Source organism: Solanum tuberosum, unplaced genomic scaffold (assembly GCF_000226075.1).
Source record: "Solanum tuberosum cultivar DM 1-3 516 R44 unplaced genomic scaffold, SolTub_3.0 scf00265, whole genome shotgun sequence".
Taxonomy (NCBI): Eukaryota; Viridiplantae; Streptophyta; class Magnoliopsida; order Solanales; family Solanaceae; genus Solanum; species Solanum tuberosum.
Genome location: NW_006239189.1, coordinates 712,958 through 726,767, shown reverse-complemented (window position 1 = coordinate 726,767; position 13,810 = coordinate 712,958). Strand labels below are relative to the sequence as shown.

At 35.2% G+C, this 13,810-nt stretch overlaps 2 protein-coding genes and 1 pseudogene across 2 annotated transcripts; all 3 read left to right on the top strand.

Annotated features, from left to right (window-relative positions):
• Positions 1-2,623: 2,623 nt before the first annotated feature.
• LOC102584545 (subtilisin-like protease SBT1.2) lies at positions 2,624-4,867 on the top strand. Its single transcript, XM_006358085.2, has one exon. It carries the CDS (start codon positions 2,624-2,626, stop codon positions 4,814-4,816), a length of 2,193 nt encoding a protein of 730 aa, XP_006358147.1. The 3' UTR covers positions 4,817-4,867.
• Positions 4,868-7,716: 2,849 nt separating this feature from the next.
• Positions 7,717-9,942, top strand: LOC102584207 (subtilisin-like protease SBT1.2). Its single transcript, XM_006358084.1, has one exon. The coding sequence runs from the start codon at positions 7,717-7,719 to the stop codon at positions 9,940-9,942; it is 2,226 nt and encodes a 741-aa protein (XP_006358146.1).
• A 1,261-nt stretch (positions 9,943-11,203) lies between these two features.
• The window catches only part of LOC102583892 (subtilisin-like protease SBT1.1), a 7,236-nt pseudogene continuing 4,629 nt past the window's right edge, over positions 11,204-13,810 (top strand).

The following is a 13,810-nucleotide window of genomic DNA, read 5'->3' as shown; positions in this document are numbered from 1 at the left end:
TTTAGGGAAAATTGTATATAATAGCAAACTATTAATTCAAATTAAATGCTATAAATATAGTTTGATTTAATTGTACCTCATAGCAAACTGTTGCTATTTCACCTCTCTCCTGGTGAATCTCGCTCGCCACTTTCGTTCTCTCCCTCGCCTCTCTCGTTTTTTTATACAAACGCAAGTGTATAAAGTGTGTTTGTGTTTGTATAAAGCGAGAGAAGATTGTATATATACATATATTTTTGTTCCCCTCTCCCAGATCTTGCTCGCTACTCTCCCAGATCTCGCTCGCTCACTCGCCTCTCTCACTTTATACAATTGATTTTTTTGTATATGTATACCAAAGCAGATTATACAACTGCTTTCTTTTGTATATGTATAACGAAATATACATATTTATGTTTGTTATGGAGCGACTTTGTTATAGCATACAAATATGAATTTTATGTTTGCTATATGTGAAAGTTGCTCTTTGATATGGGTAACAAATGGGTTGGGTAAAATATCAGTTTACCCATATTTGTAACCATATTTTCATGAGTAAATAGTACTCTACTTAAGAATTCAATATGGAGAAAACATTTTAGGCTTTTTCTAGATGAAAATGCTTCATTTAATTTTATTGTATCATAAAAGTAAAAAAAAAAATCCTATAACTTTTCTATATAAAATAAATTTATGTAATAACAAGGGAAAAAAAAATTTAATTTCAAAGTAAATGTATTTGCATTTTAGGACTAAAACATGTTTAATGCCATTTTGAACAATGTCAATACTAATACATGATTTGCTTATTTTACACTATTATTTATTATCCATTATAAAATTAAACAAATAAAAAAATATCATTATAATTAACAAAAGAAATGTACATTTAAAATATATATTTTTGGAGGGCCAAAGACTTCACATTTTCAATTATAGAGAAAAATAATTAGTTCTATAGAAGAACATAAAAAGGAAGAAAGTTACAATATTTTTAGTAATATCATGAATTTTGAGTGAATAAAAGTTAGAAGGTTAATCCATTTGGCTAATCCATATTTTACCATATTTTTATGGGTTGAATATGGTTATCAACCCATATTTTACCCATGTAAAAAATCACTCACCCAAGCCATTAAAATATGAATGAATTGGACTGGTTACCAAAATATGGATTCATTTTGCCGGCATTACTTGTGATGGTGACTTGGTGCTACACTTTTAGTCCACAAAGTTATGTTATTTTCAGTTTAGTCCCTTCTTCATTGATAGTCTAATTAGAAGTCTTTCATGTTTACAAATTTTATCCTTTCTTATTATGTTTTCCTTAGTTAATTATCATGTCTTTTTATATTTTGGAAACTACCCCATAAAATTATAATTCAATCATTTTTTAACTTGATCTTGATGATTTTTAGAACTTGTATAAAGACACTTGAGTGTTTGTAACTTGAAGAAAAATTTAGGACATTTAATTCACGTATTTTCTTTGTTTTTTTTTGTTAGAATTTTGTTGGATTTTCTTGAAATCCTATTTGTAGTTGTAGAATGTATGAGTTGTGACAAGGACATGCTTAATTCTCTCGACCAATCAGATTTAAGTGACATGATGATATTTGATTGGTCGAAACATATCGCTTATACATACGTGACACGTTTTCATTGACCCTTGTTTTGACTAGGCATGCTATGTCATCTTGATATGTGGCATGATTTTACTGGCTCCTTCATCTGATTTGGGCATTCCACATCATTTGACATGTGCCACTAATTTGAATTTTTGGGATAAAATGACATCTTAGACTTGACAAAAGTGGGTTCATGATTTGTAGCCCAATTAAATATACTAGCACAATGATATTTATTGAACTTAAATAATTAATTCAATTATATTAATTGTTAATATTTATTTGGACTAATGTATCTCTAAAAAATATTCTTTTTAAAATAAATTTAAAAAAATAGAATAAATAAATTGAAATGAAGATGATATAAAATAGAAATCAGAAACATTACTCCTATAATTAGCAATAAGAATTTGGTGTATGCTAATTAAATTATTACATATGACTTCTCAAATTTTGTAACTCTTTGGGTATTACAGAAAACTTAATGTGTATCATTTAAATATTAAATGAAGTGTATGTGTAATTATACATAGAGAGATGAAAAGTCTTTTCAATTAAGTTTAGTTATGATTACTTTTAATAAAAGAATAAAATGATTAATCAACTTTTAAAGGATATCTTAGTAATTCAATAGATTTATCTACCCAGTGAAATTTTTTATTTCAAAATTTGCATGACACTATCACTATAGCTGTAATTTGTAAATATCAGATTCTGCAGAAATGAATTCCTCAGTTGTCTACTCTGTGCATAAAATAGATGTAGTAATCATCTTTAAAACTAATACAAGTATATACTTTTAAAATTTTCAAAACAAGGCTTAGGTTGTTATTAACTAGGAAACTTGTATTTCTATGCAATGAAAAGATGAGTTGTAACCCAAAGTTACCGAAGTTACCAATGTTCTATCAATAAGTTCATGACAAATAAAATTAAAGTAGGACATAGTTATATCAGCTGAAAAAAACTATATAAAACAAAGTTCTACTGAGGACTTTTTACTCCATTCCAAACACATGGCGATGATGGTTTTCCTGATTACGCTCTTGTTCGTTGTAAGTTCTCATTTATCGATCATATTAGCTACTGATCATCTTTCTCAGCAGAGCAATTCAGAAATCTATATTGTTCGCGTTGAATCATCTGATAATTTACATGCCTCACACCAGTATTCATTATTGTCTAATGTGTCCTCGCGTGTAATATATTCCTATCGGAATGTTTTCAATGGTTTTGCGGCTAGATTATCACCAGATGAAGTGAAGGGACTGGAAACGAAAGATGGCTTTATTTCCATAAGACCTCAAAGGGTATTGCGAGTACAAACAACTCACAGTCCTAGCTTCTTAGGATTGCACCAAAATTTAGGCTTCTGGAATACGTCTAACTATGGTGAGGGTGTGATTATTGGTCTGTTGGATACTGGAATTTATCCAGAACATCCTTCGTTTGACGATGAAGGAATGCCTCCTCCTCCTGCTAAGTGGAAGGGGAAGTGCGAGTTTAACTTCACAGCATGTAACAACAAACTCATTGGAGCAAGAGACTTTTTGAGTGTTGAAGATGGGACACCATTAGATGAAAATGGGCATGGTACACATACTTCAAGCACTGCTGCTGGAAATTTTGTTGATGGAGCGAATGTGTTTGGCAATGCTAATGGCACAGCGGCTGGCATTGCACCCCGTGCTCACTTGGCTATGTACAAAGTTTGCAATCCAAGTGGCCTGTGTTCCGAAAGTGACATGTTAGCCGCGATGGATGCTGCAATTGAAGATGGTGTTGATGTAATATCCATTTCTATTGGTGGAATTTCTACTCCTTTTTGGGATGACAATATTGCACTTGGTGCATTTAGTTCTATGGCAAAGGGAATTTTCGTAAGTTGCTCAGCTGGAAATGGGGGTCCAGATAATGCTACCTTATCTAATGAAGCCCCTTGGATTCTCACTGTTGGTGCTAGCACGATCGATAGACAAATAAAGGCAACTGTGGCACTTGGAAATGGCGTAGAATATGATGGTGAATCAACTTCTCAACCAAATGATTTCCCTCCAACATTACTACCAATCGTCTACCCAGCATTGAACAGCACTTATTTTGGTGCTTTTGTTTGTAGTCCAGAATCACTTACAAATGTTGAAGGAAAATTAGTGTTGTGTGGAGTGGGTGGCGCAACAGCAATTGCAAAAGGACAGCCTGTGAAAGATGCCGGTGCTGCTGGCATGATTCTAATGAACGGAGATATTGAAGGTTACACTATACCTGCACACGATTATGTTCTTCCAGCAACACGCATCAGCTATGCAGATGCACAAGATCTCATAGCATATATAAACTCTACATCAACCCCTATGGCCAGTATTTTATTTAAGGGCACTGTAATTGGAAATAAACATGCTCCTTCAGTTGCTTTCTTTTCGTCCAGAGGCCCAAGCAGAACAAGTCCGGGCATATTAAAACCAGATATTATTGGCCCGGGATTCAATATCCTTGCAGCTTGGCCGACCTCCATAGAAAACAATACTCATACAAACTTGACGTTTAACATGATTTCTGGCACATCCATGGCTTGTCCTCACCTTGCTGGAGTTGCAGCTTTGCTTAAAAGTGCTCATCCAGATTGGTCTCCTGCTGCTATTAAGTCCGCGATTATGACCACTGCTGGTCTAGTTAATCTTGGCAATAATCCAATCGAGGATGAAAGACATTTACCAGCTAACATATTTGCAATTGGAGCAGGACATGTGAATCCGTTGAGTGCAAATGATCCTGGTCTAATCTATGACATCCAGCCTCATGATTACGTGCCTTATTTATGCGGCTTAAACTACACAGATCAACAAGTTAGCGCAATCTTACAAAAGAAGGTGAATTGCACAATTAGAATACCCGAGGCAGAACTAAACTATCCTTCATTTTCGATCAAACTTGGATCAGAGACTCAGGAATATACAAGGGCTGTGACTAATGTCGGTGAGGCTAATTCGACTTACACTGTGGAGATTTCACCACCAGAAGGAGTTGAGATAACTGTGAGTCCTAGCAGTTTGCACTTTTCTGAAGTAAAAGAGAGGATAACCTATCAAGTAACCTTTAAACGTTCAGCGCCTGGCACTGTCAGCAACGCGAAGTTTGTGCAAGGATATTTGAAATGGTCATCAGATAAGCACTCTGTTCGAAGTCCCATTGCAGTTATATTGGATTAGTGAAAGCACCATCAGCCTTCTCAATAAATTCTAGAAGATAATTATGTATACCTGCTTGAGATTTGAACTTGACTATATAACACAATTTCCTTTCTTCTTGCAGTAACTCTCTTTAATAATTTTATGATGTTATAGAGTGAATTTCAATTTTGATGAAATTGAATTAAAAAAACTTAATATGGTCAGTGGGTGAAATTTAAATACGATACGACTATAATATTAAATTAAGTGACTTTCCCATATGGTATGTTTCAGTGTTTTAAAAGACTCCGTTAGGACTCGCTCTGGGGCGGGACTCTAGCAAAACGCCCCGAAACTCAAGTGTGAGGCTTAGTTCTATAAGAATTATTCCCTAAGCGCCCGACTGTACTCCCTAAGCACGCCTAAATCCCAACAATCGGGGCTCGCCGAACAAATCTTAGACAAATTATGCGTTAAAATCTTTAGTTAACATTGTTGACCCTCATAATTCCTGAATAAATGAATGATACTTCATAATTTTTTAATCTATAGAGATAAGAAGATTGAGAGTAACTCAAATAACAAGTTGTAGTATCACATCTTTACTATTTGATAATATTGTGAAAGTGATTATACATTACGTAACATTTCTTTTAAAAATACATAACGAAATTTTACTTTTTCATTTATCATTGGTCTTCATGGTTTTGTCATAAATCTCAAAGTTATCATATTTTATTTAGTTATTTGAAAGTAATTTTATTCATGATGGAGTGATGTTTTTATTATAATACTACTAAGTTTTATTGATTATTTTCTTTTAGGGGTGAATTGTAAAGTATGATAAAAAATTGTTTTTAGAAATAATGACTCTTTTATTATTAAAAAGTTAAGATATTAGATTATTTATACTTGTATAATCATGTTAGAAGTTTTATTTTCTATGAGTTTTCATTAATCATGTTTGTAATTTCAAACTTTGATGTATTTTTATAATTTTGTATTATTATACTATATTGTAAATTAAAAATTTAAAGATCCATAGGGCTTACGCCCCACGTCTCGAGGATTACGCCTCGCCCTAAGTAAAATGTCTCGCCTCACGCACCTGCCTTTTAAAACACTGGTATGTATACTGGGTAGATTTCGCTTAATAAAATTGAATTTTATAGTTGTGTTAAGAGTTAATTACATTTCATCCCTATTCTATTTCAAATTACAAAAATTCCTTAAATTTGATAGAATATGGATACATCCCAAAATGCCTCTACACATATCGCATCTCGGTTTTGGATATATCCCTCAATGTCCCGGTACATTGCATCTCGGTTTTGGATATATCATTCAATGTCCAATACATCACGTAAAGTGATGTATATGAGAATAGGAGAGAGTAGAAAATATGAAAAAATAAGTTGTGTATTTAGGTAATTTAATTACCAAAATCTTTTTACACAAATCCCTTAATGTTAAGAGCTAATTACATCTTATCCCTACTCTTTTCCAAATTACAAAACATCCCTAAAATTTGGTGAAATCCGGATACATCCCAAAACTTCGCGATACATTGCGTCCTGATTTTGGATACATCGCTCAACGTCCCGATACATCGTGTCTCGATTTCGGATACATCACTCAACGTTCCTATACATCGTGTATGTCTCAATACATTGTATCCGACCGATGTATTTGAAAATAGGAGAGAATAAAAAAAATTATAATTTTTTTAAATGGTATGAAATTCTAAAAAATATGATAACATAAATCGTGAAATTAGGTAATTTTTCCTCTTAATATTAGCAAAATATGTTTAGTCAAATCAATTGGTAGGGAACTTACAGATGATTGGACATATGGGGAAGTATGTATTTGTGTGTAAAGGTAATAAAATTAGCTAATAAAAATATAATTCATTCAATTCATCTAAATTTGGGTGGGTCATTATGGGAAAATATGCATTTGTGTGTAGAGATCATTTCAGTCCAATCCATCAAAAATTGAGGTGAGATATAATCCAAGTTGATTTATGAGAAATCTTATCAAAATATTTATAGAAAGATATTTTTTCATTTGATATGTTATATATAGTCCTAATAAAGAAAAACTAGTTTTATTAGATACTAAAAATTACAAAAGAACAAATAAAGTAATTAAAACTCCGTAAGAACTAAGCTAGGTGAGCATTTTAGCCTATTTTAGTCAAACTACTTTTAAGCGGGTTAATAATCCATTCAATATTAATTCAACTTATTTTTATCTGCTCAATTCAATTCAACTCGTCCATTTAGCATTTATATGTATGTTATTATTATATGTGACAAAAGTCTTCAGCCTGCAAATGATTGGTTTTTACAAAAAATAAATAGGAGTAATTTCTAGTCGGCTGACAACCCAAAAAGCTCCAGATGCCTACGCCTTTATGGGGCGTTTATTTCATAGCCCAAAAGGGATTTTTAAATTAATCCAATTGGAACGTCAATAATAATTTAAAAACCAGTTTCTTTCTCAAATTTCTAAATAAATAAAAGTAACTACTAAACAAAGAATATATAATAATTATCGTTAAATAGAACACCAGAACAACATCCACTAATTGATGAATAATTCAAACTATACGAAACCAAAATTTACAAAAGTCAATTTGACTAATTTTCAAAGTTAAATTAGATTACATTAATTCGATATTTTAAACAAAAAAATTAAATATTCAAAAAACTATACGAAAAATACTATAAATTCTCATCTTTTGCATATTGATGAAAAAATATATCGTAAAATGTTAATCAAAATTATTATCGTTTGACTCTAAAATCATGACAATTAAAAGTGGACGTAGGTACCTCAAGTCAAAATAACTTTTGCACTATTATAAATAGACGTGGTTTAACATATTCTCTTGCAGAGGAAAATTATTGAGTTCAGAAGCATACTTACAGAGCATGACTCCAACATTAGTTTATCTAAGTGTTGTTTCCATATTTTTCCTTCAATCCTTGGTTATATTTGCAAGTTATGAAAAGAACAAAGAGATTTACATTGTACATCTAGACTTACCTGATGAAAGTCAATTTTTCTCTAATTTTGAAGATTTGCATGATTGGCACCATTCATTTTTGCCCTCAAACACAGACAATTCTTCCTCTTCGCGTATGGTTTACTCCTATCGCAATGTCCTCAATGGCTTTGCTGCAATGCTAACACCAGAAGAAGTAACATTACTTCAAGACAAGGAGGGGATTATATCAGTCCGGTCACGACAATTACTGGATGCACAAACCACTCATAGTACAAATTTCTTGGGGCTACACCAGAACTTAGGCTTCTGGGAAAAATCAAATTATGGAAAAGGTATGATAATTGGAGTTTTAGACAGTGGAATAACGCCTGATCATCCATCCTTCCATGATGAAGGAGTGGCCCCTCCACCTGCTAGGTGGAAGGGCAAGTGTGAGTTCAACTTTACGGTGTGTAACAACAAACTCATTGGAGCAAGATATTTCCATGAATTTGGTAATGGGACGCCACTAGATGAAAATGGTCATGGTACACATACTTCAAGCACTGCTGCTGGAAATTTTGTGGATGGGGCCAACTTTTTAGGCCTGGCTAGTGGCACAGCATCTGGTATGGCTCCGCTTGCACACGTTGCCATGTATAAAGTCTGCAATGCTAGTCTTATTTGTTCTGAAAGTGATATATTGGCTGCGATTGATGCTGCAATTGAGGATGGAGTTGATGTATTATCATTTTCCATTGGAAAAAATTCTACCAATTTTTGGTCAGAGGTTGTTGCACTTGGTGGATTTACTGCTATGCAGAAGGGGATTCTCGTCAGCTGCTCAGCTGGCAATGCAGGTCCCATACCAGGCTCTGTGTTTAATGGAGCTCCATGGCTTCTCACTGTTGGTGCAAGTACTACTGATAGAAAACTAAGAGCGACAATACGTCTTGGAGATGGCAAAGAAATTAATGGGGAGTCAGCTTTCCAGCCCAAAGACTTCTCCGAGACCCCATTACCACTCATTTTTCCTGGAACAAATATCAGTGATCCGACTGCTGCATTTTGCAATGCAGAGTCACTGAAGAATATTGATGTCAAAGGAAAAGTTGTGTTGTGTATATCTGGTGGTAAGATTACTAGAATTGGCAAGGGAAGTTTCGTGAAGGATGCTGGAGGTGCTGGAATGATACTCATGAATAGTGAACCCTTGGGGTTCACTATCTTAGCTGATCCACATGTTCTTCCAGCAGCACATGTCAGCTATGCAGATGGACTAAAGATCAAAGCCTACATCAATTCAACATCAAAACCTCAGGCCACATTTTTATTCAAGGGAACCATATTTGGAGATGATCATGCTCCAGCAGTTGCTGGCTTTTCAGGCAGAGGCCCAAACTTGGCAAGTCCTGGCATCTTGAAACCAGATATTATTGGTCCTGGTGTTAACATTCTTGCTGCATGGCCAAAATCCATTGAGAACAATAACGACACAAAATCTACTTTTAACCTTTTATCTGGCACCTCAATGTCTTGTCCTCATGTATCTGGAATTGCAACATTAGTAAAGAGTGCACACCCTGATTGGTCTCCAGCTGCTATCAAATCAGCAATCATGACGACTGCTGATCTTGTGAACCTCGGTGAAAAACCAATTGAGGATGAAAGGGGTGTTCCTGATGACTTCTTTGCCACTGGTGCAGGACATGTTAATCCGTTAAGAGCAAGTGATCCAGGCTTAATCTATGACATTCAACCTGAGGATTATGTTCCTTACTTATGTGGCTTAAACTACTCAAACAGAGCAGTTAGTATGTTTGTATTGAGAAAAGTGAACTGCTCATCAGCCATTCCTGAAGCAGAACTAAATTATCCTTCCTTTTCAATTGCACTTGGATTAGAAGCTCAAACATATACGAGGACTGTGACTAATGTTGGTGAAGCTGTCTTGTCTTATGTTGTGGAGATTGTGCCACCACAAGGAGTTGATGTGAGAGTTGACCCTCCTCTATTGAATTTCTCCGAGTTGAACCAGAAGAAAACATATCAAGTAACATTTAGCCGATCAAGTACTTCAACCATCAATGCCACTTTTGTTCAAGGATACTTGAGATGGACTTCATCCAAGCACTTCGTTAGGAGCCCAATTGTAGTTACCTTAGAGTAGTGAGGAGGATTAATTTTCATATCAGTTTTCCATACAACAATAAGGATATCTTACTTCTCTTTCTTAGTTAGTAGATCAGATTTACCTTCATGTACTTTTAGAAGCCACTCAATTTGGTTTCAAGTTTTACTTGTCCATCTATTGTACGATTCCTTCTAATGCATATCGAAATGAGTATCTTTTCGTTAAACTTTACTGAAATGCTGTAAAACTATATACATAATCAATACACGAAAACGATAACTACATGTAAGCTTTGTCATGGGTAACCTTAAAATAAAACAAATAACATGATTTAACTAGCCAAACTACACCAATAGTGCAACAGTTATTCAAACCTGGCTATTTTAAAAGCCATTCAGAGGTGGATGCAACTTTAAGTTATTGGGTTCATCTATATCCACTACTCCCAATGCGGAGCATAAATCTGTGTGCATCCACTAAAATTGGAGAGAAGGCCCAAAATAGTCCCTCATCTTTGGGTTAAGACTCAAAGTCATCCTTGAGTTTTCACATGGAGCACTAATAGTCCCTCATGTTTGCAATATTGGTGCACTTTTGGTCCTTCCCTAAACTTTTGCCTATTTTTTAACATTAATTTTGTTCATAATTTTATGTAAGGAATGTCCCATCGTCTTTTTATATATTTAGTATAAATAATAACTCCATGTGAGAGATTGTGAGAAGAAAACACCTATGAGCTTAAATCCTGAATCCGCCTCTGAAGTCAATACCTAGTTATTCCCAATTCATAGATATGTCAAACACATTTTCTTGCATATGATAATATGAAAATTTATCATCACAGACTAGTTATCAGTTGACACTATAACAGATTTTTTCTAAATATTTCCCAGCCTGGGAAATCAGTTGACAATGAGTTTGTCAACGCCTAGTCCATGGTGATTAATGACACCTCTAAACGGTGTCCATTAGAATATGCTAATTTTAATTGCATAAATTTCACAGAAAAAGGTAGAAAAATTAAATGAAATGGAACCAAGTTTTAGCAAATGTTACTTGTGAAACCTTTGTGCTTACTGGTTCATTGGATTTCATGCTTTTGGAGTTTCATTACTGTTATAGAATATAATAGGTGTAAATATTATATCTTCCATATATAGCTAATTTAATTATAGGAGCAGATTCTTAGTTGATTTACTTTGATTAGTTTTCCTTTCATAGAAGCATAGTATTTGTATAAGTATCTTGTCTTGATGAATAGAAAGGAACAAGTCATTCTCCATATAATATAAGTTACATGGTATCAGAGCAACTGTCTAAGCTGGGATTTGGCTTTGCCGGAAGTCACTGTGACTTCGCCGGAAGCTACTGTGGCTTCGGGGAAGTAGTTGAGAGCTCTATCTTTCACCTTTGAATCTGGACACCATTTCTGTGTTAGAGAAATTGATTGTCTAAGTGTACTGAATCCATTTTGTGGCATCTGGGTTCAGATTGAAACTCTAAAATCTGAAGCTTGATTGTCTGCCTTTCTCGAGTGAAGCTGGTGCTTCAAAATTCTGGAAATTCAAGAAGGGTGCTAAGAATATTTGTGGGAGATCTGTTTGTGAACTCAAATCTGAAGCTTGAGTCATTCTGGAGCTGTTTCGATAAGGTTATTTAGTCGGAACTCGAAACTTTCAAACGCAGTATCAAAGAAGACGACCTGTCCATCCTTCTAATTTTTGGGTTGCTGTCCAGAAAATCTGTTGGCTTCTCAGACATTGTTGTTTTTTCCGGCCAACATCCCTTTCGTTTCTGATTATTCGGCCAGATTGGTCTTGGTGCGGTCAGATCTGGTTAGTCATTTTATTTTGGTGATTGTATTGTCTTTTCTTTGGGATTATAGTCTGTTTGGGACTTGTTGGTTTGTCCACCAATTCATTTTGGTACCGTGAGCGTTTTGTTGGGAATATGACTGACTGTAATCAGGGAACTCAAAGGTTTGATAAAATGATTTTGATTTCCTCAAAGGAGTTTGCTGAATTCTCTCGATATCAGAAATTATTGAAGGAATCCACCTCAGTTAATGCCTTTACTAAATCAGATAAAACATGTCTAATCACCTCTTCAAATAAATGGGTGATTGATTCAGGTGCCTCAAATCACATGACCGGTAATTCTAACATTTTACTAGTTTTCAGTCACACAAAGCTCCCTCTCCGGTTACTGTAGCTGATGGATCAACTTGTAACAGTGATGGATATGGGACTGTTAAACCAACCTCCACTATTACCTTGTCATCAGTATTAAGTCTACCAAAGTTGGCCTTCAATTTGATTTCTGTTAGCAAAGTTACCAGAGACCTTAATTGTTATATTTCGTTCTTTCCGGATCATTGTTTGTTTCGTGATCTTAAGACGAATCAGGTTATTGGTAAAGGACATGTATCTGACGATCTCTATATTTTGGATGAATGGGGGCCTCAGTTTGTTGCCTGCTCTAGTGTTGTGTCTCCATTTGAAGCACATTGTCGATTGGGACATCCATCTCTACCTTTGCTAAAGAAGCTTTGTCCGCAATTCCAAAATATTTCTTCATTAGAATGTGAGTCATGTCGATTTGCAAAACATCATCGCAGCTCATTAAGTCCAAGGGTTAATAAGCGGGCTGAGTCAGCTTTTGAGTTGGTTCATTCTGATGTTTGGGGACCATGCCCTGTCATTTCCAAAACTGGGCATAAGTATTTTATTACTTTTGTGGATGATTTTTCTCGTATGACTTGGATTTATTTCATGAAGAGTCGCTCAGAAGTGTTTACTCACTTTTGTGCCTTCTATGCTGAAGTCAAAACACAATTCAATGCTTCGGTACGTATTCTAAGGAGTGACAATGCTAAAGAATATATGTCAGAATCATTTCAATCATACATGAGACAACACGGTATTCTCCACCAGTCTTCATGTGTTGATACACCCTCTCAAAATGGAGTTGCTGAGAGGAAGAATAGGCATCTACTTGAGACAACTCGAGCACTTTTGTTCCAAATGAAGGTTCCTAAACAGTTTTGGGCAGATGCAGTCTCTACGGCTTGTTTTCTGATTAATCGTATGCCATCCACTGTTCTTGCTGGTAATGTGCCTTACAGTGTTCTGTTTCCAAACAAGTCACTATTTCCAGTAGAACCTAAGGTATTTGGAAGCACTTGTTATGTTCGAGATGTTCGACCATCTGTCACTAAGTTGGATCCAAAGGCATTGAAGTGCGTTTTTTTGGGTTATTCTCGTCTTCAGAAGGGGTATCGATGTTATTCTGCTGAACTTGGCAAATATTTGGTATCAACTGATGTGGTATTTTCAGAGACTACACCTTTCTTTTATGCACCTCCTATTTCTACAAGTCAAGGGGAGGAAGATGAGTGGTTAGTCTATGAGGTCACCCGTGTTTTGACAGAAGAATCAAATATTGTCCCTCCATCTCTCAGATCATCTATTGAGGATCAATCGGATACTGTACCATCAGCTCCTGCACCATCTACGGTAGTAAGACCTCCGGTTGTACAAGTTTACTCGAGGAGGCGAGAGGCCATTGATACATGTTCTGCACCAGTCCCTTTGTCATCAGATCCTCATTCGTCTGATCTTCCAGAAGATCTTGATCTCCCTATTGCTATTCGCAAAGGTACACGTAGTTGCAAATCTCCATACTCCATTGCTAATTTTGTTTCCTATGGTCATTTATCCTCTATGTCTAGATCTTTGATTGTTTCTCTAGACTCTATCGTTGTTCCTAAGACAGTTAAGGAAGCCTTGAGTCACACTGGATGGTATAATGCAATGCTTGAGGAGATACATGCACTAGATGAGAATCACACTTGGGACTTGGTGGATTTACCAAAAGGAAAGAAGGCAGTGGGATGCAAATGGGT

What these genes read in the sequence shown, in the direction of transcription:
- LOC102584207 (XM_006358084.1), top strand. Translation starts at nt 7,717, where the DNA reads ATGACTCCAACATTAGTTTATCTAAGTGTTGTTTCCATATTTTTCCTT.
- LOC102584545 (XM_006358085.2), top strand. Translation starts at nt 2,624, where the DNA reads ATGGCGATGATGGTTTTCCTGATTACGCTCTTGTTCGTTGTAAGTTCT.